Source organism: Leuresthes tenuis, unplaced genomic scaffold (genome assembly GCF_036924035.1).
Source record: "Leuresthes tenuis unplaced genomic scaffold, fLeuTen1.0.hap1 SCAF_21, whole genome shotgun sequence".
In the NCBI taxonomy this organism is placed as follows: Eukaryota; Metazoa; Chordata; class Actinopteri; order Atheriniformes; family Atherinopsidae; genus Leuresthes; species Leuresthes tenuis.
The window spans coordinates 1,925,643-1,951,356 of record NW_027325375.1 but is presented as its reverse complement, the minus strand read 5'-3'; the positions used below and the strand labels follow the sequence as shown (position 1 = coordinate 1,951,356).

Genomic DNA, 25,714 nt, shown 5'->3' with positions numbered 1-25,714 from the left:
ATCATCTTCCAAATATGTGATTTTATTTTATGTTGCTCTTTTGTCTTGTCTTGTGTTTTTTCAGATATATTATTATAATAACTTGATGGGTGAACTTTCTGTTGGTCACCTGCTGTCTTGTTTCCTGCTGCTGTGAAAAAGAAAAGTCCCCGCTGTGGGATGAATAAAGTTCAGTTTATCTTTTACACTCTTCTTCTTCTCCTTTCAGCCTCTCCCTTCATCAGGGGTCACCACAGCGAGTCCATCTTTTCCACCTCACCCTGTCCTCTGCATCTTCTGCTCTCACACCAACTACCTTCATATCCACGCTGACCACATCCATATGTCTCCTCTCTGGTCTCCCTCTCCTCCTGCTGCCTGGCAGCTCCATCTCCAGCATCCTCCCACCAATACATCCACTGTCCCTCCTCTGTCCAAACCATCTCAGTCTGCCCTCTCTGACTTTGTCTCCTACATTTCCAACCTGTGCCGTCCCTCCGATGCTCTCATTCCTAATCCTGTCCATCCTGGTCCCTCCCAAAGAGAAGCTCAACATCTCCAGCTCTGCCACCTCCAGCTCTGCTTCCTGTCTCTCAGTCAGTGCCTCTGTCTGCAAACCCTACAACAAGGCTGCTCTCACTACTCTCTTCTGCACCTTTCTATTCACTTTTGCTGCGACCCTTTTGTCACACATCACTCCTGACTCTTTTATCCATCCTTCTTCACCTCTTTTCCACACTTCCTTGGACAGTTGCTCCCACGTACCTGAACTCCTGCACCTTTGTGATCACTGCTCCCTGCAGCCTGACTGTTCTACCTGCCTCCCTCTCATTTACTCACATGTATTCGTTCTTACTACAGTCGGCTTTCATTCCTCTTCCTCTGAACAATCTCCTGCACTTCTATTCTTTCCACTCTGACAGTTTCACATGTGAACATGAAATGATGTGAATAAGAGCTCACATTAAACACAAGTTGGAATAAGAACTGTTCAAACTGATTCTGGTACATTTTACAGTGTTACACCATTTACACTCAGCTCACCTCAGAGACCGTGAACGTTGGTCTGATTTAAAGTCAATAAAACGACCTGTTGACCTGTCGCTCCTCATGGACACACAGCTGGGTTCAGGGTCAGGTTCATGTTGAAGTGTGCGTCTCCGATTGATCCGACTGAATAACTGTGACGGACTAATCCGATCTGATTTTAACCTTGATTGTAAAAAAAATAAACGTTTGGTTTAAATTTACATGGTCAGTAAAATTCTGCATTAAAAAGTAAAAATGTGACAGTTTTAGGATATTTAATTGAGATTAAATAAAATCTTAAAACACTTTGTTTTAATTTAATTTTAATTTATATTACAGATTTTATGCACCATGTTTACATTACATGTTATGTACAGCTGGACATGATGAATATTAATAAATTAAGCAGATATCAACTATTTTATCTGAGAACTATTCATCATCTTAACTGTTAGTCAGCTTGGTTTGAACACTGAAGACTTACTTTCTGTCAGATGGATCCATGCTGCTGAATTCCCATCAGCTCACACACACTTTCTACCTTCATCTGCAGAGGAAACACAGATCATTCATCTGCACATCAACTCAAATCCTCTTTTCCATCATCTGTGCTGTAAACAGATCAGCTGCTCCTCCACTGATTGGCTCTGATTCTCTGTTTCATGTCAGTGTCAGCTGAATGCAGTCAGACAGGAGTGTTGAGGCAGAGGAAGCTGCCATCAGCTGCTGTACTTCCACTACCTGTCCACTAGATGGAGGCATGAAGCTACATCATCATCTCTACATTCCTTTGAGATAATAATCACCAAACCTGTTAGAAAATGGTACGATCCACCTCAGGGGTGTTTGAGATTTTACGGCTGTTTTTCTGGTCATGAATGTGATAAATATATTTAACTTAAATAAAATAAAAGCATGAAGCAGTTTATTTGTGAAGAAAACAAACAGAAACATCAGCTGATCGTCATTTTGATTGAATCCAGTTAATTAATAATCTGATCATCGTGTAGATTTGTCTTCAAACACAAACTGATCAAAGTTTGTTCTGAAATAAGAAGCGAACATGTTCTCCAACATTACAGAGCAGAAACAAACAGGAAACTCACAGATTGTTCAGAGCTGCAGAAGAAGAAGACTCTCCACTCGACAGACTGAGACACAGGTGAGCTGCTTCCTGGAACCAGTCAGAGCAGAGTCCACCTGTGATGGAGGCGGGACAGATAGAACCTGTCTGACCAGTGGAGTTCATGTTAAAACACGCCTCCAAGTTCCTGAACAACAAACTCTGATCTGAAAATATTTATTCAGCCGTTCTCTCTGAATGTTCTCTGAGATTCTCCAGAATCGCCATCAGAAACATTAAAACCAGGCTTTGAACTGGGATCTGTTCTGTGCAGGAGCTCTGTAGTTTTAGTGCTGCTACAGATGCACCAGATGTGTGCACAAGGCCGTAACTACCATAGAGGACACCGAGGTCGTGTCCTCGGTATTTTTATTTATTTATTTTTTTAAATTGTGGTGATTTAATATTTGAAGAGCCAAGAGTAGCGCGACTGTTTAATAAAACAGGGGCTCAGTTTGGGCTTACGTGCTGCGCGTCATCAAAAACATGCACTGTCGCTATGGTAACTACCACACACAAGTCGGACTTTGATGTTAGTGAGTCAGTCAGTCTCACCTGTAACTGGAAGAGGAGCACATCAAGCTAAAAATGTAGGTGGAGAGCAGTTTAAGTGGTAGATGACTGTGAGAAAAAAATGCGTTTTAATGTGGAGATATTTTTATTTTATTGAAACAAAATAAAACATCCGGTTAATTTTCAAAATAATAATAATAATAAATAATTTTCTGTGGTAACTTTCCCTTAGTTCATGAGTCACCATAATGGTCCAAAAAGCCTCAGAATTCCCCATTTTTACCTCAAATTTCAAAAGCTCCGCACCGCCCTCAAGGTTTTTTAAGATTTCAGACACATCTGAAAACATGATGTTGAAATGGAGTATTGTTTTCATTTCTATCAGTTTAGTATCTGACTGTGTTTATAGATTCAAGAGTTTTATTTGTCACATACATAATCATACATAGTACAATGTGCAGTGAAATTTTCTTTTTACCTGTTCCCAAGAATTAAGGATAAGAACTTAAATATAAATATGTCGAATAAAAAAAACCATGGCACAATAATTCCACACAAAATAAGAAAAATGCTTCAGTAAAAAAGTGTTGAGTGTAGGGTATTAAAATATAAGTGTAAAAATGTACAATATTAACAATATTATTGATGTTAGCATTAAGGTGCAGGTGAGTGAGATAGTCCAGGGAAACAGGACAGGGAGGAAAAGGCAGAGCCAAACCAAGCTCATCTTTGGGCCGAGCAGCAAGAAGAGGAGCAGTGATAGAGGGAGAACAGGTACTATAAAAGGAAGAGACTATGCCAGAACTGTATGCGTTTTAAAAGTCAGATGTATAATGCATGATAATTGAAGTATTGTGTACCATACCATGCTGGGGAATACCAAGGCTCGTAAGCAGTGATCATGGGCCCGGGTTTGCTAAACGAGCTCTTGATGAAATTTCACAATATTTTTGGGGTTTTTAACATTAAGCATCATTGTTCTAGGTCCAGTGAGACCTGCCCTGACCACTGACCAGTACAAGGCTATACTCCCTGTGCCAGCCACGGTGCTCCGACATCATCTGCAGCCAGGAGACTGGGTGCTCATTCAGGACCACAGGCTGAAACATTGACAGGGGGGATTGAGTCAATAAGGCAAGCAAAACAAAGCACCCCTGATACTGGAAAGCTGTTATTTAAACTGCACAGAGACGATGAGAACAAGAAAAACTGGATTCACTCTATCCACATCGGGCTATGAGAAAAGCTGCAAGAATAAGAGTTTCTGTGATGTGGGGAGGCCTCCTCCTGTCTTTTGGTTCTCATAATACTATGTAGCAAGCAAAAGTGTTTTGACTGTCTGAACTCGTCTTCCCCTAACATTAAATGGCTAGTAATGCCTTTCCCCATAACATTGAATGTCTGTTTCCCATAACATTGTGTGGTCAGCAAACATAAACAATATAAATAGCATTAGCACCATTTTGTTAGCAGACAACTCTGAGCCAGCTTCCTGATAGGTTGTGCGGACTTGTCTCTTTCTTGCAAGAAATAAATGTTTTGTGTTAATCGTATCCAGCGACTCTGAGCCTAATTTTGAGAGAATTTTTCTAACAACACTTCATTTTTTAATTCTTTTTTTGTATTCTCATGGACCATTAAGGAAAGGGGCGCCTGCTTTTTTGAATAGTTAGGGATCCACTGCCTCCAATAGGACGTCTGTAGTGACTGCAATGTACATAATCCACCAACATCTTCAAAAGCCGCATATTTCACATTCAATACTTAGTAATAATAAGTATAACTGTTTAGTGGTCCTGGCCTCTTCAAGTGGCCGCGATGTTTGATGTTGCTTTTGTGTTTGGTTTCGTCAGTTTTACCTGTCCTGGAGGTTGAATAAACAGCATAGTCAGCCCTGTCTCACAGCAAAATTTGTAATCGCTGCGTTAGTCCACAAGGAAAAACGTAGTATTGTCACAATTTGGCCCCCAAAATATGTAGGTTCAGGAGGCTGTTATCAACCATTTCTATCAGTATCTGCATAAATAAAACGTTAAAAGCATACTTTATGGAAGATGTGATTTTTTTGTCACCACAACACGTAGACAAGGACTTCAAATTCCCTCAAATGGCCTTTTTTTTTTTGTTTTGGATTGCCACTACAACTCCCGGCTGGGGCTTTTCTGAGTGGAGTCTGCATGTTCTGAGAATCTGAGAAATTAGGACAAAATGAAAGACATTTTTGTCAGTGTGAAGATTATAAATGAGTCCTGCCTTGAAATATTGACCTCTGAACCCTGACTTCAGTGCAATATAGAAGGCTTGTTAATCATTAACAGAAGAGGCTACAGATATGGGACCAACTGTTATAGAGAGCTCTTGACTTCAGCTATGTGTCTATACACACAACTGCATGTTTAAAATCTGATCACATGAATGTATTTTTCACCCCTGTAAATCTCTCCTTGTACTCTCAATTTAGTAGTTACAACTCCAAATTATAAGAATATAATTATAAAAGACCCCTTTAAAAAGAAACTACAATTACCTTGTGCCGTGCTATGTATCTGATACAAATTAGCACCATATTTGCAGTTCTTTCAAGTTTGCAGAGTAGGGTTGTGAGTAGGGTTTTAAAAACATTTATATGAGAACCTCCACTTGTGTCTTAGGTCCCATCCCATCCAGTTTGGTCAAGGATTGTCTTCCAGCCATCTCCCCCCTCATCACACAAATCATCAACTCCTCCCTCACTTCTGGTTCCGTCACTCACTCAAACTGGCTGCCATTACTCCAACACTCAAAAACCTGGCCTCAACCCTGATGACATGAACAACTTCCGGCCCATCTCCAATCTCCCCTTTCTGTCAAAAATACTGGAACAAGTAGTTGTAGTAGTTCTAAACTCAAGACCCATCTCATCTCCAACGATCTCACAACATAGCACAGAAACAGCCCTCCTCAAAATCACCAACAACCTTCTCCTCTCCTCAGACTCTGGACATCTCACCATCCTCATTCTCCTCGACCTCACCGCAGCCTTCGACACCATCAACCACTCCATCCTCCTCTTTACATTCCCACCAAGTCCATCAGCGCTGCAACTCAGTCCACTTTCTCCATCTGCCTCACTGATCTCAGATCATGGACGCACACCAACAGTCTCCAGCTGAACTAAAAAATCCAACATGATCATCTGTCCCAAATCACTCACCAGAACCACTGACAACTTCTCCCTCTCCATTGATAACTCCACCCTGTCCCCCTCCCCACACATCCGCAACCTCAGAATCACCTTTGATAGCAACCTTTTCCTTTAAGCAACACATCAACCACATCACTAAATCTGCCTTCTTCCATCTCAAAAACATAGCACACCCTTCACTCACCTTCTCAGCTGCTGAAACACTCATCACTTCCAGACTCGACTACTGCAATAGCATCCTTTATGGTACATCATCCAAAGTCCTCAATAAACTTCAGTCCATCCAGAACTCTGCACCCATGACCACATCACCCCCGTCCTTCAAAACCTCCACTGGCTCCCTGTCCCACAACGCATCCAATTCAAAGGCCTTCTCCTCACCCACAAAGCCCTCCATAACCAGGCTCCCTCCTACCTCACTGACCTGCTATTGTCTTTTAACCTGATTTTAACATTTGTGTGTAAAGCGTCTTTGTGTACTCTTTTAAAAGCGCTCTATAAATAAAATGTATTATTATTTTTTTTTATTTACATACTGAATATATCAAATATCTAGTAAAAATGATAAACAACCCATAAAAAAATAAAAATATAAGATAAAACATCTGAGATACAGTTTCTAAAAATGAAACATTTTCATCAATAAAGTGAAGTTTTTAGATAAATAATTAAACATTTGATCAAAAAGTCTAAAATCATTGAAAAGTCTAAATGTTCAGATACTAAATAAAAATTTTATGGAAAAGAAAATATCAAAATGATTTTTGAAAATACTTTTGGATGATTTTAAAAATTCAACATTTGAAATACAAAGTCAAACAATGTGAGATTGAATGTTAAAAATAATGATGTAAAAAGATGTAAAATATCAAATGTCTGCGATCAGAAATCAATAATTCAGTCTATAACTGCACATCATCAGGATGAACCCTGGCTGCTCAGCAAACTTCTGCTCATTTCAGCAGAATCAGTGAAGATCTGTCAGCAGGTTGGAAATTCATCTTGGCTGATTGCAGCTCAGTGATTCCTCTCTGATGTCACAGTTTGTCACATGTGCAGCAAACTAACTGCAGCTGACAGCAACTGAATGGTCTCAGCTGAAGTGAGCTGCAGAGAAACACAACGTACTGATATTCAGTGTGAAGCTTTGACTGGAAACACAGAAAAACAACATCCTGGAAGAATGGCAGCTTCCATCTTTAAAGGACTGGAAGAGGAAGAAGTTTCCAAGGAATCATTTAGAAGAGTTTCAACCAGAAACTGACTGAATCCATGAATCTGAAAAGGTGTTTCTTAGTGAAAGAGTCAGACATGTACAGACTGAACTATCTGTTCAACAGTGATTCTCTGACAGGAGGAAACTCTTTATGCTCAACACAGAGATGCTGAGGAACCACGAAACCAGACTCCAAACCCAGGAAGCAGAGGTTCTTCAGTGAATGTGGTGTTGAAGGTGTGGAGGTGGATCAGTGTGTCAGAGGAGACTCTAGAAGGACAGAGTGCCAGCAGGACAGTCCACATACACTGCTGCTCTGTGAGAGACAGAGGAGGAGGAGGAGGAGGAGGAGGGGATGCGTGTTTCTCTGCTATTGTGCCACACAGAGTAACCAAAACTATCAGAGCAGATCAGACACCAGGACTGATCATTCTCTCCAAACACACAGTCTCTGCCTCCTCCTCTCCTGCTGATTCTTCTGTAACTCACTGCTATATCAACCTCTCCTCTCCACTCGACCTCCCAGTAACAGCGACCAGTCAGAACATTTCTACACAGCAGCTGAGACCAGCCATCAAATCTGTCTGGATGATCAGGATATGACTGAACGTCCTCCACACGTGTCACCTTCCTGTTGTTGTCAGACAGTTTCAGGTTTCTGTTCACTGTGTTTGTGTCGATGGTGAGTCGACAGGAATCTGATGGAGAGAACAAACACAATCCAGCTGCAGTTATTGATCTATCATCTGTTCACTTTGATCAGTGAGTGATGTGACAGTGTGAAGATGGCTGGATGTCATGAATCAGATGAAGAACACACTTACACTTCCTCAGACCTGGTGTCAGCCATCGTTCTCCAGCAGGCTCCACCCTGAAAGGAGGAGGGGGGTCAGAGCAGCACCGTCTCTTTCAGCATGCACACATGGACATTACATGGCTCTCACACACACATTGTTCTACACTGAGGAAGATGCTGACTGCTCATGAGTCCTTCACACAGCCACACTTGAAAAACACAGAAATATCCCTTTAACTGGATGAATAAAGTCTCTGAATCTGCTGAATATGTTTCCTTACAGGCTGTGCATTAACTAGCAGATGATTGCTGGTATGTATGTTTACTTTGTGGCCCATTTATCTCAGAAATGACCTGATAAACCTCCATCATTCTGACAGATCCACGCTGTTTTAAGGGGACACCGGCTAATACTGGCAGATATTTCCTCCTCCTCCTGACAGAGGTTTGCTCCTCCCTCGCTGCTCCTCATCACTTCTAACCAGCTCATGAGCCGGTGAAAGGAAAAGGAGCGGACTGTGTCTGAAGCTATGGAAATAAGTTGTGAAAGTACGTGGACGGTATGGGATGTTTCAGAAGTTTCATCTCCACTTCGGATCAGACTTAAATTACACTGAAAACATCTGTACGCACGGTCTGAAGAACATTGTGTGATGCTGCAGCAGACCTCTCCTTACCTGAGAGTGTCCAGCCTCCACTGTGGATCCTCCAGTCCAGCTGATAGCTGCTTCACTCCTGAGTCTCCTGGATGGTTGTAGCTCAGGTCCAGCTCTCTCAGATGGGAGGGGTTGGAGGTCAGAGCTGAGATCAGAGAAGCACAGCCTTCCTCTGTGATCAGACAGCCTGACAGGCTGCAGAAAACAACACAAATGGCAGATTCTGAGAGAAAAGACACCAACAGTAGTAGTATTCTGTAAAGCAGAATTAAAATGATTAGCAGTTGAACAGCTGAATTAATCCTGACCTGAGAGCTTCCAGGTTACAGTTTGGACTCTGCAGTCCAACAGACAGCTGCTTCACCCCTGAATCCTGCAGGTTGTTGTTACTCAGGTCCAGTTCTGTCAGTCTGGAGGACTGGGAGCTGAGAGCTGAGGACAGAGCTGCACAGCTTCTCTCTGAGAGGTTACAGCCACTCAGTCTGAGGAGGGAATAATGAGATAAATCTGTGACTTTCTCTCCGATAAACAGTCATTAGTAATTATTCACATTAAAGATGGTTAAATTAATGAATAAGGATGTATATAATAATTATATATTATAAAGTGTTGCCACATTCTTGCAGCGGGTTTCTTTCCTCTTTATGTGAACTGATCTGATGTAACTGTTTGCTGTGAATCTGTGTTATCTACAAACTGAAATTATCTGAGAAATAACTTATTTTCTCTCCTTTTAACAAGTAAACACAGTATTTAAAACATATTTATCTCTGTACTTACACAGCTTTGTTGGAGGCTTTGACCACTGACAGCAGCCTCAGAAGAGCCTCCTCTGAAGCAGAGTATTTCTTCAGGTCAAACACATCCAGATGTTTTCCTGATGACAGTAAGATGAAGCCCAGAGCTGACCACTGAGCAGGAGACAGTTTATCTGTGGAGAGACGTCCTGAACTCAGGGCCTGTTGGATCTCCTCCACCAGAGAACGATCATTCAGTTCATTCAGACAGTGGAACAGATTGATGCTTCTCTCTGCAGACAGATTCTCACTGATCTTCTTCTTGATGTAATCAACTGTTTCCTGATTGGTCTGTGAGCTACTTTCTGTCTGTGTCAGCAGGCCTCGTAGGAGCCTCTGATTGGTCTGCAGAGAAAGACCCAGGAGGAAGCGGAGGAACAGGTCCAGGTGTCCATTTGGACTCTTTAAGGCCTTGTCCACAGCACTATGATGGAGATATTTTAGTTTCTTTTTGTCTTTGAATGATTTAAACCTCTTTTTTTGTTCTTCCATCAGATTGACTCCAGAGCTGATGAAGGTCAGATGGACATGAAGAGCAGCCAGAAACTCCTGAACACTCAGATGGATGAAGCAGAACACCTTCTCCTGGTACAGCCCTCTCTCCTCTTTAAAGATCTGTGTGAACACTCCTGAGTACACTGAGGCTGCTGAGATATCGATGCCACACTCTGTCAGGTCTGATTCATAGAAGATCAGGTTTCCTTTCTGCAGCTGCTCAAAAGCCAGTTTTCCCAGAGACTCAATCATCTTCCTGCTCTCTGGACTCCAGTGTGGATCTGTCTCAGCTCCTCCATCATACTTGACCTTCTTCACTTTGGCCTGAACCACCAGGAAGTGGATGTACATCTCAGTCAGGGTCTTGGGCAGCTCTCCTCCCTCTCTGGTTTCCAACACATCCTCCAGAACTGTAGCAGTGATCCAGCAGAAGACTGGGATGTGGCACATGATGTGGAGGCTTCGTGATGTCTGGATGTGGGAGATGATGCTGCTGGCCTGCTCCTCATCTCTGAATCTCCTCCTGAAGTACTCCTCCTTCTGTGGGTCAGTGAACCCTCTGACCTCTGTCACCATGCCAACACAGCCAGGAGGGATCTGATTGGCTGCTGCAGGCCGTGTGGTTATCCAGAGGCGAGCAGAGGGAAGCAGGTTCCCCCTGATGAGGTTTGTCAGCAGCACATCCACTGAGGTGGACTCTTTAGAATCAGTCAGGGGCTCCTTGCTGTGGAAGTCCAGAGGAAGTCGACACTCATCCAGACCGTCAAAGATGAACACAACCTGGAACTGTTCAAAGCTGCAGATTCCTGCTTCTTTGGTTTCAGTAAAGAAGTGATGAACAAGTTCCACCAAGCTGAACTTTTTCTCTTTCAGCACATTCAGCTCTCTGAAAGTGAATGGAAACATGAAGTGGATGTCCTGGTTGGCTTTGCCTTCAGCCCAGTCCAGAGTGAACTTCTGTGTTAAGACTGTTTTCCCAATGCCAGCCACTCCCTTTGTCATCACTGTTCTGATTGGTTCGTCTCTTCCAGGTGGGAGTTTAAAGATGTCTTCTTGTCTGATGGATGTTTCTGCTCTGTCTGCTTTCCTGGATGCTGCTTCAATCTGTCTGACCTCATGTTCATCATTGACCTCTCCAGTCCCTCCCTCTGTGATGTAGAGCTCTGTGTAGATCTGATTCAGAAGGGTTAGGTTTCCTGCTTTAGGAATCCCCTCAAACACACACTGGAACTTCTTCTTCAGAGCAGATTTAACTTTACGTCCACAAACTGCAGCAAGAAGTTCTGAATGATGACAAGAAATAACATCAGTAAACAGACATTTCCACCCTGTAAAGAATGAGTATTTGAACATGTGTTGTTCTGTGAGCTGAGACATCAGTAAATGTGTCATTTATCCAGCAGGTTAAATCTTTAGAGAAATCCTCTTACTGCTCTGCAGACGCTCAGCCAGCTCCTCCTGGTTCATTCTCCTCAGGAAGTGAACTGTGATCTTCACTAATGCCTCTCTGCTGCTCCTCTGCTCTTCATCCTCACCCTCCCTCTGACTCTCTAAGCATTCTGGGTAATCTGGACTCAGAACCTTCTGGATCTTCTTCAGCTCCTCCTTCACAAAAGTGAGCATGTTGTCCTCCAGCAGCTGGAACAGAATACTATATGAATGAGCCAATCAGACTGAAATCATGGAGCCAAACATCAGATCCATGTTGGACACACTGACAATCCGCTGGTCTACAAAGTGCAGCCTGGAGATGACTGTGAACACAATAGATGGAAAAGTAGTTGTTGTACATGTACAGACCATAAATATGGAGTCCAGCTGTGTCTGATGCTGCTGGGCAGACTGGCCACTGGGAACCTCTGAGCTCTGCTGGTCCACTCTGTGGAGGAATGATGAAGAATGAGCTCACATTGTGTCTGTCCACACAGAGACAAACACAAGGTAAAGGTCCATGAAGGGATGTGTGGATGTGAACAGTGAATGCAGCCATAAAGCAGCTGATTTACTCTGAAGCAGCACATCAGCAGCATCTGTGTTCCAGAAGATAAGAGCTCAGTGTGTCTCTAACAGTGGGAGGAAGCTGATGTCAGATGAAGCAGTTTGAGGAGGAAGGGACACAGAACTGTGTGAACAGACAGAAGATTTGTGTGTTTGTGAGGAGTCGAGCTGATGTGTTTGTTATAATTGGCTTTTATCTTAGACATTATAAATTCATATTCTGTATTTTCCTAAATAACCTATGTTCCTACTTTTCCACTCTGCTCATACTGCACAATCGATGACCTTAAATGGTCCAATACCTTAGAATGACATAAACAACTGGGTCAGACAAAACATCTCTATTAGGGCAGATAGGTCTGGTCCATTAGATCCACGCCTAAAACAGCACTCACACACACACACACATTGTTTATCACATCCAAAGAACACAACAAGGACAGCAGCTGGCCTGAGCATGTCACCCAAAACTGGCCAATTATACTCTGACAAGTGTGAAAACAACTTCTGTGAGATAAAGCTGAATATAAATATGATATAAAGAGATAAAGCTGAATATAAATATGACATGTTTCCGGATAACGGGGCTCGGCCTGACGGATTTCCTGCGGGAGCTCTGGCACTCCGAGTCCAGCGCTGCAATATACTCTACTTGTGACCACTAATAAATACTTTTTTAATAAACGATTTCTCCAGCTTGTTCTTGAGCTTCCAATGAAAAAATCGGGCTAACAATTGGTGCCGTGACCCGGATTGGCTGACTCTGAGACCGTGTCCGATCGAGGACTTCCGGAGCTGGTTGGAGGGGACCCTTCTTCAGACAATTCAAGGCGCCTAAAACACACGGTGAGCAGAAAACCTCTTGTATCAAGATATGTGAAATTTCTGCACATTGGTCATTCTAAACTAAATTGTCTGAATTAGGATGTCCTCCGATCACTAAATCAAAAGCACAAAATTTGTGTCTGCAGGTTTACTAGGTGGTCACATGTAAAGTATAAACACATAGTCTCACATAGGGAGAGTCATATGTGTCCTAGTTTAGTACAATTTGGCCAAATAAAAGACATAAATTAAGATAACATAAATTCATCCTGTCTTCTAAATTGAATAGGAATTAGATGCCAATGGGCGGGGGTCTATTAGTCCGCTATCGCGGTGTGAGTAATCTCGGTATTACTGCATGACCGGATGAGAGTATTTTCTGCGCTTGGACCTCTATCTGCAATCGGCGGTGGGTCTGTATTACTTCACGTTTGGTGGTTGGACTGTAAAATCCGCAATTGGCGGTGTGTCTGTTTTTGTTTTTTTTTCTCTCCGCAATCGGCGGTGGTTCTGCAGATGTTGTGCATAGACGATATACTAAGGGTTTATCTCTGCATAAGTACACAGGGCTAAGTTTTATTATTTTTCATGAAAATGTGGGGTGGTTTGCTACTTGGTTGATATTTTACTGTGTTAGTGGAAGTGTATCGAGCAGTCGAGACTGATCGAGAATTCCTACACTGACACAGATCTCAAGTGGTTCTGTAAAAGGGGGGCATTGGAATAGAAAATAAAGGGGAATTTAGTTAGGGTGTTACAGAGATTGGTGAATTAAAACGAGTGAAGGGACTGGGAGAACCCCCAGCGATCAAGCGCACAGAGTAAAAGATTCTGTGTAGAAGCTTCTTGGTCGGGTCCAACACTCGGGCATTGCGCCATTCACCCATTCTGATTAACACGTGTAAAACATTTAAACATGTCACAAATCATAGTTGAGAAGTGGAAAACAGGTAAACCTCATTGGGGTCGGTATTGTTTAACACCTTGACTAGATGGATAAAAAAGGTTCGAAGAGAAGATGAAAAAGGAGGGACTGAGAGATTTGTGAACTGGACGAGAGAAATGCAAGAGAGAGGAATGTTTGGGGGGTGTGAAAGTGCTCCACCGCTACTACGGGATTTCTCCATGTTTTCAAAACAAGCTACAGGCAATAAGAATCAAGCAACAGCAAAACTAAAGGAGGCAGGTTTATTCCAGAAAGCAAGGGCAGATAAAGACGAAAAAAAAGGAACATTTCTTGCAGACTGTCAGCATTTTTAGGAGAAGTTAAATTCTATATTCAGATGCAGTCCTCTGCACCACTACCACAGCATGTGCCAGACACAACGTCATCTTTTCCAGGGACACATCCTACTACACTAGCAGATAAGACACCTCTTCCCAACATCACGCATGCTCAATAACAGAAGCATGCCATTTAGCAAAAGAAAAAACTGACCATTTATACAGATTCAGCATAAACAGCTTAGGCTGTACATGTGGACATGTGTAATTGGAAAAGACAAGGTTAGATATCCTTAGCTTTGTCATAAATGCTCTCACCCTAAGATTATCTCATCCCAACCCTGCTTCCTTCTTCCCTCATTCAGCCCTGAGAGTGAGGACAGATTCTGATTGATCATTGGCCTGTACTTAAAGAGTACCAGAGTTACATATAGTTATTTAGTCGAAAAATTTACAATGATAATGGAAGTTTTTACTAGAGCATTTATCATCAATTCAACAATTAATTTATTTTAAAATAAATTTGAATGGGAGAAGGGGCTGCACGGTGGTGTGGTGATTAGCACCATAGCCTCACAGCAAGAGGGTTCCAGGTTTAATCCCCGCCTGGGGCCTTTCTGTGTGGAGTTCTCCCCGTGTATGCATGGGTTCTCTCCGGGTTCTCCAGCTTCCTCCCACCGTCCAAAACCATGCATGTTAGGTTAATTGGTGACTCTAAATTGTCCTTAGGAGTGAGTGTGAGTGTGCATGGTTGTTTGTCTCTATGTGTGACCCTGTGATGGACTGGCGACCTGTCCAGGGTGTACCCCGCCTTTCGCTCGATGACTGCTGGGATGGGCTCCAGCCCCCCCCCCGCTACCCGATTAACGGACTAACAGTATAGAAAATGGATGGATGGATGAATGGGAGAAATACCAAATTGAATGGACAATCTGAAATCCGCTTTTCAATGCACGTATCACAGTGAAGAGATAACAAAATAAAAAATAAAAAATCCAAAATAAATCCAGGAAGAACAGACTGTTTAAAACTAAACATTAGAACCAGTTTGTTGTTGAATTAAGATTTAACAGCTCTCTTAAAAAGTTAAAGTCAGACAAGCAAACACAGCATTTAAATCTTTGATCCTTTAATTGAAAAACTGCCTGAACAAAAGATGTTCTACAAATTGAGACTTTATGATTTCCACCTGAAGCAGGTCTGAGACCGGACAGTCAGACCATATGACATATGTGAAAATATCGGGATTTAACAGCAAGGTCAGACAGATAGGTGTCAGACAGTTTCTTACCATCTTAAATCATTAAAGGTTAGCCTTTATTGTGTTAGAGATCACAGTAACATGACTTAAAATTTAGCTGATCTAAATACTTCTCCTCTGCTTATTTTCACCAATTCTGAGTTAATATTCATCATCAGTATTTATATTTGATCTCATTAAACCATTTAACTATTTAACTGCAGCAGATCTATGAATCAATTGATCTGTTATCTTAACAGAGCAGCAAAGTGCTTTACAGAAAGGTTTAAAGTGAGTTAGATTATTAGGAAATTAACAAAAACACGGCAATAAAAGGCACAACGAGAGTCAGATATCACCAATGAGTTTCTTAAAGAAGAAAACTCTAAAAGAAATTTAAAGACAGCTGCAGTAAGTCTGACTCATAACAAGTCAAGTCAAGGTTTGTTTTCATGGCACATTTAAAAACAGCCACAGCAACCAGAGAGCTGTACATCTGAACACTATATTAATACTATTAGCAAATTCTAACTCTGCAGATAAATATTAATTAATCTAACAATAAACATTGAATAAATTAGTGAAATGAAAACAAAAACAGTGTTTACAGTTAAAGACATGCCTCTATACCAGACATGTGTCACTGGAAAAGGAAAGGCTTCGTGACCTCAGCAGGCACCCCGGTTAAACACTTAAATCAATTATTATGCCATACTTGAACCAAAACAAGTTGCTATAGTCAAGTGCAGAGGACATCAAAAGGGAGATGGGAGAGTAGCGAGAGGCAACAAAGCTCTGGCACTCCGAGTCCAGCGCTGCAATATACTCTACTTGTGACCACTAATAAATACTTTTTTAATAAACGATTTCTCCAGCTTGTTCTTGAGCTTCCAATGAAAAAATTGGGCTAACAGTTGGTTGGATTGTATCTGCAGTTTCTAAAATACAACAAAAGCTTCAATCTGGAATCAGTTAATTGGTTTCCAGATTTATTGAACAGAAACGAGTCCAAAGAAATGGTTTTCAGAGTCTTCACTGACCAACTTCTTTGTCTTTAGAAAACAGAAGCAAATGTAGAATCTGATGCAGCAACACTCAGTAAAAGTTGTTCTGGAGTCAAAGAAAGACAGAAAGTTTATAGAATCTACAGAAACAGCTTCTGGAGCTTCTCCAACCAGCAGGTTACCTGCTGACAGGTGAGGGTGTCAGGATTGGGTATAAAAGCAGCTTCCACCAAAGGTTCAGTCTCTCCAACAAGGATGGGTCATGGCTCACCACTTTGTGCCAAACTCCATCAGAGAATCATCATCAGTTCAGGAAATATTTCTCAGAGTCAGATTGTAAAGAACTTTGGTCTTTCAGCATCTACAGAGCAGAATATTGGGAACAGATTCAGGGAGTCTGGGGAAACCTCAGTGTGGAAAGGCCAAGGACAGAAACCACTGTTGGATGAGCTCGGAGCCCTCAGGCAGCACTGCAGGAGAAACCGTCAGGCCACCATGATCAATACAGCCACATGGGCTCAGGAGGTTATTGGTATTATTATTGTCATGTTTTTGGGTTTTAAACTTTCTTCTTTGTGAAAACCTGTTCAGACATTTTACCATCCATCCATCCATCATCTACCGCTTATCCGGGGGTCAGGTTGCGGGGGCAGCAGCTTTAGCAGAGAAACCCAGACGTCCCTGTCCCCGGCCACTTCCTCCAACTCTTCCGGGGGGACCCCCGAGGCGAGACATAGTCTCTCCAACATGTCCTGGGTCTCCCCCGGGGTCTCCTCCCAGTGGGACGTGCCCGGAACACCTCCCCAGGGAGGCGTCCAGGGGGCATCCTAACCAGATGCCACCTCATCTGACTCCTCTCAATCTACTCCGAGCCCCTCCCGGATGACTATCTCTAAGGGAGGCCCAGACACCCTGCAGAGTAAACCCATTTCGGCTGCTTGTATTCACGATCTTGTTCTTTCGGTCACTACCCACAACTCGTGACCATAGGTGAGGATGGGAACGTAGATTGACCAGTAAATAGAGAGCTTCACCTTCTGGCTCAGCTCCTTCTTCACAACGACGGGTCGGTGCAGAGCCCGCAACACTGCAGACGCCGCACCGATCCGCCCGTCAATCTCACGCTCCATTCGTCCCTCACTGTGAACAAGACCCCGAGATACTTGAACTCCTCCACTTGGGGAGGATCTCATTCCCGACCCGGAGAGAGTATTCCACCCTTTTCCGGCTGAGAACCCTAGTCTCGGACTTGGAGGTGCTGAATCTCACCCCAGCCTCTTCACACTCGGCTGCGAACCGCTCCATTGAGAGCTGAAGGTCACGGCCTGACGATGCTAACAGAACTACATCATCCGCAAAAAGCAGGGACCCAATTCTGAGGTCGCGAAATCAGACACCCTCAACGCCCTGGCCTAGAAATTCTCTCCATAAAAGTTAGGAACAGAAACGGTGACAAAGGGCAGCCCCGGCGGAGTCCAACCTTCACCGGAAACGTATCCGACTTACTGCCGGCAATGCGGACCAAACTTTGACACCGGTCATATAGAGACAGAACGGACCCTATCAAGGGGTCCGGCACTCCATATTCCCGAAGCCCCCCCCACAGAACTTCCCGAGGGACACAGTCGAGATGGTCCACGGCCAGGATGAAAACCACACTGCATCTCCTGAATCCGATATTTGACTATCTGACAGATCCTCCTCTCCAGTACCCCCGAATTGTGGGCAGGACGGACCTAGTTGAGGTCAGCAAAGCTCCGTCCCCACCATACACAGTATTGACTGTGAGCCGCTCCCCCCCCCCCGAGACACCGGATGGTGGACCAGAATCTCTTCGAGGCCGTCCGGAAGTCGTTCTTCATCGTTCTTCTCACCGAACTCCTCCAAGGCCCGAGTTCTATCCTCAGCAACCGCCGAGACCCGCTTGGCCTGTCGGTACCCATCAGCTGCTCCCAGAGTCTCACTGGCCAGGAAGGCCCGATAGGCTTCCCTCACCACTGGTGTCAACCAGCGGGTCCGGGGGTTGCCGCCACAACAGGCACCGACCAACTTACGACCACAGCTCCGGTCAGCCGCCTCGACAATGGAGGCACGGAACATTCGGACTCAATGTCCCCCACCTCCCCCGGGATATGGTTGAAGCTCTGCCGGAGGAGAGAGTTAAAGCTCCTCTTGACAGGGGATTCTGACAAACGCTCCCAGCAGTTCCTCACAATACGTTTGGGCCTGCCAGGTCTGATCGGCATCCTCCCCCACCAGCGGAGCCAACTCACCACCAGGTGGTGATCAGTTGACAGCTCCGCCCCTCTCTTCACCCGAGTGTCCAGGACATACGGCCGCAAGTCCGATGATACAACCACAAAGTCGATCATCGAACTGCGGCCAAAGGTGTCCTGGTGCCAAGTGCATATATGGACGCCCTTATGCCTGAACATGGTGTTTGTTATGGACAGTCCATGACTGGCACAGAAGTCCAACAACATAACACCACTCTGATTCAGATTGGGGGGGCCGTTCCTCCCAATCACACCCTTCCAGGACTCACTATCATTGCCCACGTGAGCATTGAGGGACATTTACCATCAAAGTTATTATTGATCCATGTGACTTTGTTCATGTTAGACTGTTTGTAAAGCAGCTGATGCTATAGACCTTACCAGGGAGGCTGAGGAGTGTGATCCCCCTGTAGTTGGAACACACACTCCGGTCCCCTTTTTTAAAGAGAGGGACCACCACCCCGATCTGCCAGTCCAGATGCACTGTCCCCGATGTCCACGCGATGCTGCAGAGGCATGTCAGCCAAGACAGTCCTACAACATCCAGAGCCCTGAGAAACTCAGGACGAACCTCATCCACCGCTGGGGCCCTGCCGCCGAGGAGCTTTTTGACCACCTCAGCAACCTCAGTCCCAGAAATGGGAGGCCCTGGGTCCGAGCTCTCCGAGCCCGTGTAGGTAGAATTGAGGAGGTCCTCGAAGTACTCCCAAATCAAAGTTATTATTGATTCATGTGACTTTGTTCGTGTTAGACTGTTTGTAAAGCATTGTTCAGAACATTTATTTTAGAACCAGCTCCTATATAATAAATATCATTATTAATATTTTACTCACTGAAAGAGACCTATTTTAACATCCATTCTTTCCACTCTGACAGTTTCACATGTGAACATGAAATGATGTGAATAAGAGCTCACATTAAACATAAATTGGAATAAGAACTGTTCAGACTGACTCTGGTACATTTTACAGTGTTACACCATTTACACTCAGCTCACCTCAGAGACTGTGAACGTTGGTCTGATTTAAAGTCAATAACACGACCTGTTGACCTGTCGCTCTTCATGGACACACAGCTGGGTTCAGGTTCAGGTCTCTGAAAGCTGCTGATAGGAAAAAAAACACTTGTTTAATTTAAATTGACATGTTCAGTAAAATTCAGTTTGGATTAAAAAGTAAAAATGTGACAGTTTTGGTTTTAAGATATTAAGCTGTGAGATTAAATTTTAATGAATTAAAAAAAAGTTAACATTACTGACTTAATGCACCAGATTACTCAGATCAATCACTGATATATTAACGATATTATATGTTTTAAATAAATCAAATGAAAACTTCACTTTGTTTTAATAAAGATCTGCGAGACTAAAGTAAACATCACTTTACACACATGATGCAGCTGATTAATCTCATCAGAGACATCAAGAACTGATCCAAGTCTGAAATAATTCATCTGAAAACTGGTTATTGTCAGAAGTGGTGGTGGAGCGGGAGGTTGAGGACCTAAAAGTTACCAGGAAGGAGGCGAGGGCTGGCAAAAAGGTTGACTGAAACAACTCAATTTAAAGTGCTGCCAAGGCAGGAGCTAAAAACTGCAAATAAACTAAAAGAGAACCAAAGAGGGATGAAGCGGCTGATCACAAGAAAAATACAGAGGAAGGAATTACACAGGTGAGCAGAAACAACCTGCATACAAGGACCTGGCACTGACTGATAAAACCTGGAGAATATACACTGACACTGGGGAGGACTGCAGGTTCCTGGTGTTCACCTCAACGATGAACTGGACCGGACCACCACCACTGATGCAGGTCAGCTCTGTCAGCAACAGACTGCTGCTTCCAAAGAGCAGCAGTGAACGCTGCCGCAGATCTTTCAGCCCATCAGGATCCTCAACAACCAACTATTTCTCTCTGTGCTGTACAAAATGTGCAATCTGTGCATTACTAGGACTAAAAGGTGTGAAATATGTTCAGTTTATTCCCTTATTTTCTTTTATAATATAGCCCATACTGAATATTTTACTCTTTTTTTAGATCATCTTCCAAATATGTGATTTTATTTTATGTTGCTCTTTTGTCTTGTCTTGTGTTTTTTCAGATACATTATTATAATAACTTGATGGGTGAACTTTCTGTTGGTCACCTGCTGTCTTGTTTCCTGCTGCTGTGAAAAAGAAAAGTCCCCGCTGTGGGATGAATAAAGTTCAGTTTATCTTTTACACTCTTCTTCTTCTCCTTTCAGCCTCTCCCTTCATCAGGGGTCACACAGCGAGTCCATCTTTTCCACCTCACCCTGTCCTCTGCATCTTCTGCTCTCACACCAACTACCTTCATATCCACGCTGACCACATCCATATGTCTCCTCTCTGGTCTCCCTCTCCTCCTGCTGCCTGGCAGCTCCATCTCCAGCATCCTCCCACCAATACATCCACTGTCCCTCCTCTGTCCAAACCATCTCAGTCTGCCCTCTCTGACTTTGTCTCCTACATTTCCAACCTGTGCCGTCCCTCCAATGCTCTCATTCCTAATCCTGTCCATCTTGGTCCCTCCCAAAGAGAAGCTCAACATCTCAGCTCTGCCACCTCCAGCTCTGCTTCCTGTCTCTCAGTCAGTGCCTCTGTCTGCAAACCCTACAACAAGGCTGCTCTCACTACTCTCTTCTGCACCTTTCTATTCACTTTTGCTGCGACCCTTTTGTCACACATCACTCCTGACTCTTTTATCCATCCTTCTTCACCTCTTTTCCACACTTCCTTGGACAGCTGCTCCCACGTACCTGAACTCCTGCACCTTTGTGATCACTGCTCCCTGCAGCCTGACTGTTCTACCTGCCTCCCTCTCATTTACTCACATTATTCGTTCTTACTACAGTCGGCTTTCATTCCTCTTCCTCTGAACAATCTCCTGCACTTCTATTCTTTCCACTCTGACAGTTTCACATGTGAACATGAAATGATGTGAATAAGAGCTCACATTAAACACAAGTTGGAATAAGAACTGTTCAGACTGACTCTGGTACATTTTACAGTGTTACACCATTTACACTCAGCTCACCTCAGAGACCGTGAACGTTGGTCTGATTTAAAGTCAATAACACGACCTGTTGACCTGTCGCTCCTCATGGACACACAGCTGGGTTCAGGGTCAGGTTCATGTTGAAGTGTGCGTCTCCGATTGATCCGACTGAATAACTGTGACGGACTAATCCGATCTGATTTTAACCTTGATTGTAAAAAAAATAAACGTTTGGTTTAAATTTACATGGTCAGTAAAATTCTGCATTAAAAAGTAAAAATGTGACAGTTTTAGGATATTTAATTGAGATTAAATAAAATCTTAAAACACTTTGTTTTAATTTAATTTTAATTTATATTACAGATTTTATGCACCATGTTTACATTACATGTTATGTACAGCTGGACATGATGAATATTAATAAATTAAGCAGATATCAACTATTTTATCTGAGAACTATTCTTCATCTTAACTGTTAGTCAGCTTGGTTTGAACACTGAAGACTTACTTTCTGTCAGATGGATCCATGCTGCTGAATTCCCATCAGCTCACACACACTTTCTACCTTCATCTGCAGAGGAAACACAGATCATTCATCTGCACATCAACTCAAATCCTCTTTTCCATCATCTGTGCTGTAAACAGATCAGCTGCTCCTCCACTGATTGGCTCTGATTCTCTGTTTCATGTCAGTGTCTCTGAATGCAGTCAGACAGGAGTGTTGAGGCAGAGGAAGCTGCCATCAGCTGCTGTACTTCCACTACCTGTCCACTAGATGGAGGCATGAAGCTACATCATCATCTCTACATTCCTTTGAGATAATAATCACCAAACCTGTTAGAAAATGGTACGATCCACCTCAGGGGTGTTTGAGATTTTACGGCTGTTTTTCTGGTCATGAATGTGATAAATATATTTAACTTAAATAAAATAAAAGCATGAAGCAGTTTATTTGTGAAGAAAACAAACAGAAACATCAGCTGATCATCATTTTGATTGAATCCAGTTAATTAATAATCTGATCATCGTGTAGATTTGTCTTCAAACACAAACTGATCAAAGTTTGTTCTGAAATAAGAAGCGAACATGTTCTCCAACATTACAGAGCAGAAACAAACAGGAAACTCACAGATTGTTCAGAGCTGCAGAAGAAGAAGACTCTCCACTCGACAGACTGAGACACAGGTGAGCTGCTTCCTGGAACCAGTCAGAGCAGAGTCCACCTGTGATGGAGGCGGGACAGATAGAACCTGTCTGACCAGTGGAGTTCATGTTAAAACACGCCTCCAAGTTCCTTAACAACAAACTCTGATCTGAAAACATTTATTCAGCCGTTCTCTCTGAATGTTCTCTGAGATTCTCCAGAATCGCCATCAGAAACATTAAAACCAGGCTTTGAACTGGGATCTGTTCTGTGCAGGAGCTCTGTAGTTTTAGTGCTGCTACAGATGCACCAGATGTGTGCACAAGGCCGTAACTACCATAGAGGACACCGAGGTCGTGTCCTCGGTATTTTTATTTATTTATTTTTTTAAATTGTGGTGATTTAATATTTGAAGAGCCAAGAGTAGCGCGACTGTTTAATAAAACAGGGGCTCAGTTTGGGCTTACGTGCTGCGCGTCATCAAAAACATGCACTGTCGCTATGGTAACTACCACACACAAGTCGGACTTTGATGTTAGTGAGTCAGTCAGTCTCACCTGTAACTGGAAGAGGAGCACATCAAGCTAAAAATGTAGGTGGAGAGCAGTTTAAGTGGTAGATGACTGTGAGAAAAAAATGTGTTTTAATGTGGAGATATTTTTATTTTATTGAAACAAAATAAAACATCCGGTTAATTTTCAAAATAATAATAATAGTAAATAATTTTCTGTGGTAACTTTCCCTTAGTTCATGAGTCACCATAATGGTCCAAAAAGCCTCAGAATTCCCCATTTTTACCTCAAATTTCAAAAGCTCCGCACCGCCCTCAAGGTTTTTTAAGATTTCAGACACATCTGAAAACATGATGTTGAAATGGAGTATTGTTTTCATTTCTATCAGTTTAGTATCTGACTGTGTTTATAGATTCAAGAGTTTTATTTGTCACATACATAATCATACATAGTACAATGTGCAGTGAAATTTTCTTTTTACCTGTTCCCAAGAATTAAGGATAAGAACTTAAATATAAATATGTCGAATAAAAAAAACCATGGCACAATAATTCCACACAAAATAAGAAAAATGCTTCAGTAAAAAAGTGTTGAGTGTAGGGTATTAAAATATAAGTGTAAAAATGTACAATATTAACAATATTATTGATGTTAGCATTAAGGTGCAGGTGAGTGAGATAGTCCAGGGAAACAGGACAGGGAGGAAAAGGCAGAGCCAAACCAAGCTCATCTTTGGGCCGAGCAGCAAGAAGAGGAGCAGTGATAGAGGGAGAACAGGTACTATAAAAGGAAGAGACTATGCCAGAACTGTATGCGTTTTAAAAGTCAGATGTATAATGCATGATAATTGAAGTATTGTGTACCATACCATGCTGGGGAATACCAAGGCTCGTAAGCAGTGATCATGGGCCCGGGTTTGCTAAACGAGCTCTTGATGAAATTTCACAATATTTTTGGGGTTTTTAACATTAAGCATCATTGTTCTAGGTCCAGTGAGACCTGCCCTGACCACTGACCAGTACAAGGCTATACTCCCTGTGCCAGCCACGGTGCTCCGACATCATCTGCAGCCAGGAGACTGGGTGCTCATTCAGGACCACAGGCTGAAACATTGACAGGGGGGATTGAGTCAATAAGGCAAGCAAAACAAAGCACCCCTGATACTGGAAAGCTGTTATTTAAACTGCACAGAGACGATGAGAACAAGAAAAACTGGATTCACTCTGTCCACATCGGGCTATGAGAAAAGCTGCAAGAATAAGAGTTTCTGTGATGTGGGGAGGCCTCCTCCTGTCTTTTGGTTCTCATAATACTATGTAGCAAGCAAAAGTGTTTTGACTGTCTGAACTCGTCTTCCCCTAACATTAAATGGCTAGTAATGCCTTTCCCCATAACATTGAATGTCCCTTTCCCATAACATTGTGTGGTCAGCTAGCATAAACAATATAAATAGCATTAGCACCATTTTGTTAGCAGACAACTCTGAGCAGCTTCCTGATAGGTTGTGCGGACTTGTCTCTTTCTTGCAAGAAATAAATGTTTTGTGTTAATCGTATCCAGCGACTCTGAGCCTAATTTTGAGAGAATTTTTCTAACAGCACTTCATTTTTTAATTCTTTTTTTGTATTCTCATGGACCATTAAAGAAAGGGGCGCCTGCTTTTTTGAATAGTTAGGGATCCACTGCCTCCAATAGGACGTCTGTAGTGACTGCAATGTACATAATCCACCAACATCTTCAAAAGCCGCATATTTCACATTCAATACTTAGTAATAATAAGTATAACTGTTTAGTGGTCCTGGCCTCTTCAAGTGGCCGCGATGTTTGATGTTGCTTTTGTGTTTGGTTTCGTCAGTTTTACCTGTCCTGGAGGTTGAATAAACAGCATAGTCAGCCCTGTCTCACAGCAAAATTTGTAATCGCTGCGTTAGTCCACAAGGAAAAACGTAGTATTGTCACAATTTGGCCCCCAAAATATGTAGGTTCAGGAGGCTGTTATCAACCATTTCTATCAGTATCTGCATAAATAAAACGTTAAAAGCATACTTTATGGAACATGTGATTTTTTTGTCACCACAACACGTAGACAAGGACTTCAAATTCCCTCAAATGGCCTTTTTTTTTTTGTTTTGGATTGCCACTACAACTCCCGGCTGGGGCTTTTCTGAGTGGAGTCTGCATGTTCTGAGAATCTGAGAAATTAGGACAAAATGAAAGACATTTTTGTCAGTGTGAAGATTATAAATGAGTCCTGCCTTGAAATATTGACCTCTGAACCCTGACTTCAGTGCAATATAGAAGGCTTGTTAATCATTAACAGAAGAGGCTACAGATATGGGACCAACTGTTATAGAGAGCTCTTGACTTCAGCTATGTGTCTATACACACAACTGCATGTTTAAAATCTGATCACATGAATGTATTTTTCACCCCTGTAAATCTCTCCTTGTACTCTCAATTTAGTAGTTACAACTCCAAATTATAAGAATATAATTATAAAAGACCCCTTTTAAAAGAAACTACAATTACCTTGTGCCGTGCTATGTATCTGATACAAATTAGCACCATATTTGCAGTTCTTTCAAGTTTGCAGAGTAGGGTTGTGAGTAGGGTTTTAAAAACATTTATATGAGAACCTCCACTTGTGTCTTAGGTCCCATCCCATCCAGTTTGGTCAAGGATTGTCT

At 42.7% G+C, this 25,714-nt stretch overlaps 1 protein-coding gene, 1 long non-coding RNA gene and 1 pseudogene across 2 annotated transcripts; all 3 read right to left on the bottom strand.

Annotated features, from left to right (window-relative positions):
• Nucleotides 1–7,199: 7,199 nt before the first annotated feature.
• The window catches only part of LOC140280302 (uncharacterized), a 40,776-nt pseudogene continuing 22,261 nt past the window's right edge, over nt 7,200–25,714 (bottom strand).
• Nucleotides 9,273–11,141, bottom strand: LOC140280242 (protein NLRC3-like). Its single transcript, XM_072375545.1, has one exon. The coding sequence runs from the start codon at nt 11,139–11,141 to the stop codon at nt 9,273–9,275; it is 1,869 nt and encodes a 622-aa protein (XP_072231646.1).
• On the bottom strand, nt 11,226–16,341 carry LOC140280021 (uncharacterized). The gene is made up of 3 exons (XR_011909380.1): nt 16,262–16,341; nt 11,589–11,667; nt 11,226–11,426 (listed from the first exon to the last, which is right to left on the bottom strand). It is a non-coding gene; the product is annotated as an uncharacterized lncRNA (long non-coding RNA).

What these genes read in the sequence shown, in the direction of transcription:
- LOC140280242 (XM_072375545.1), bottom strand. Translation starts at nt 11,141, where the DNA reads ATGTTCAAATACTCATTCTTTACAGGGTGGAAATGTCTGTTTACTGAT.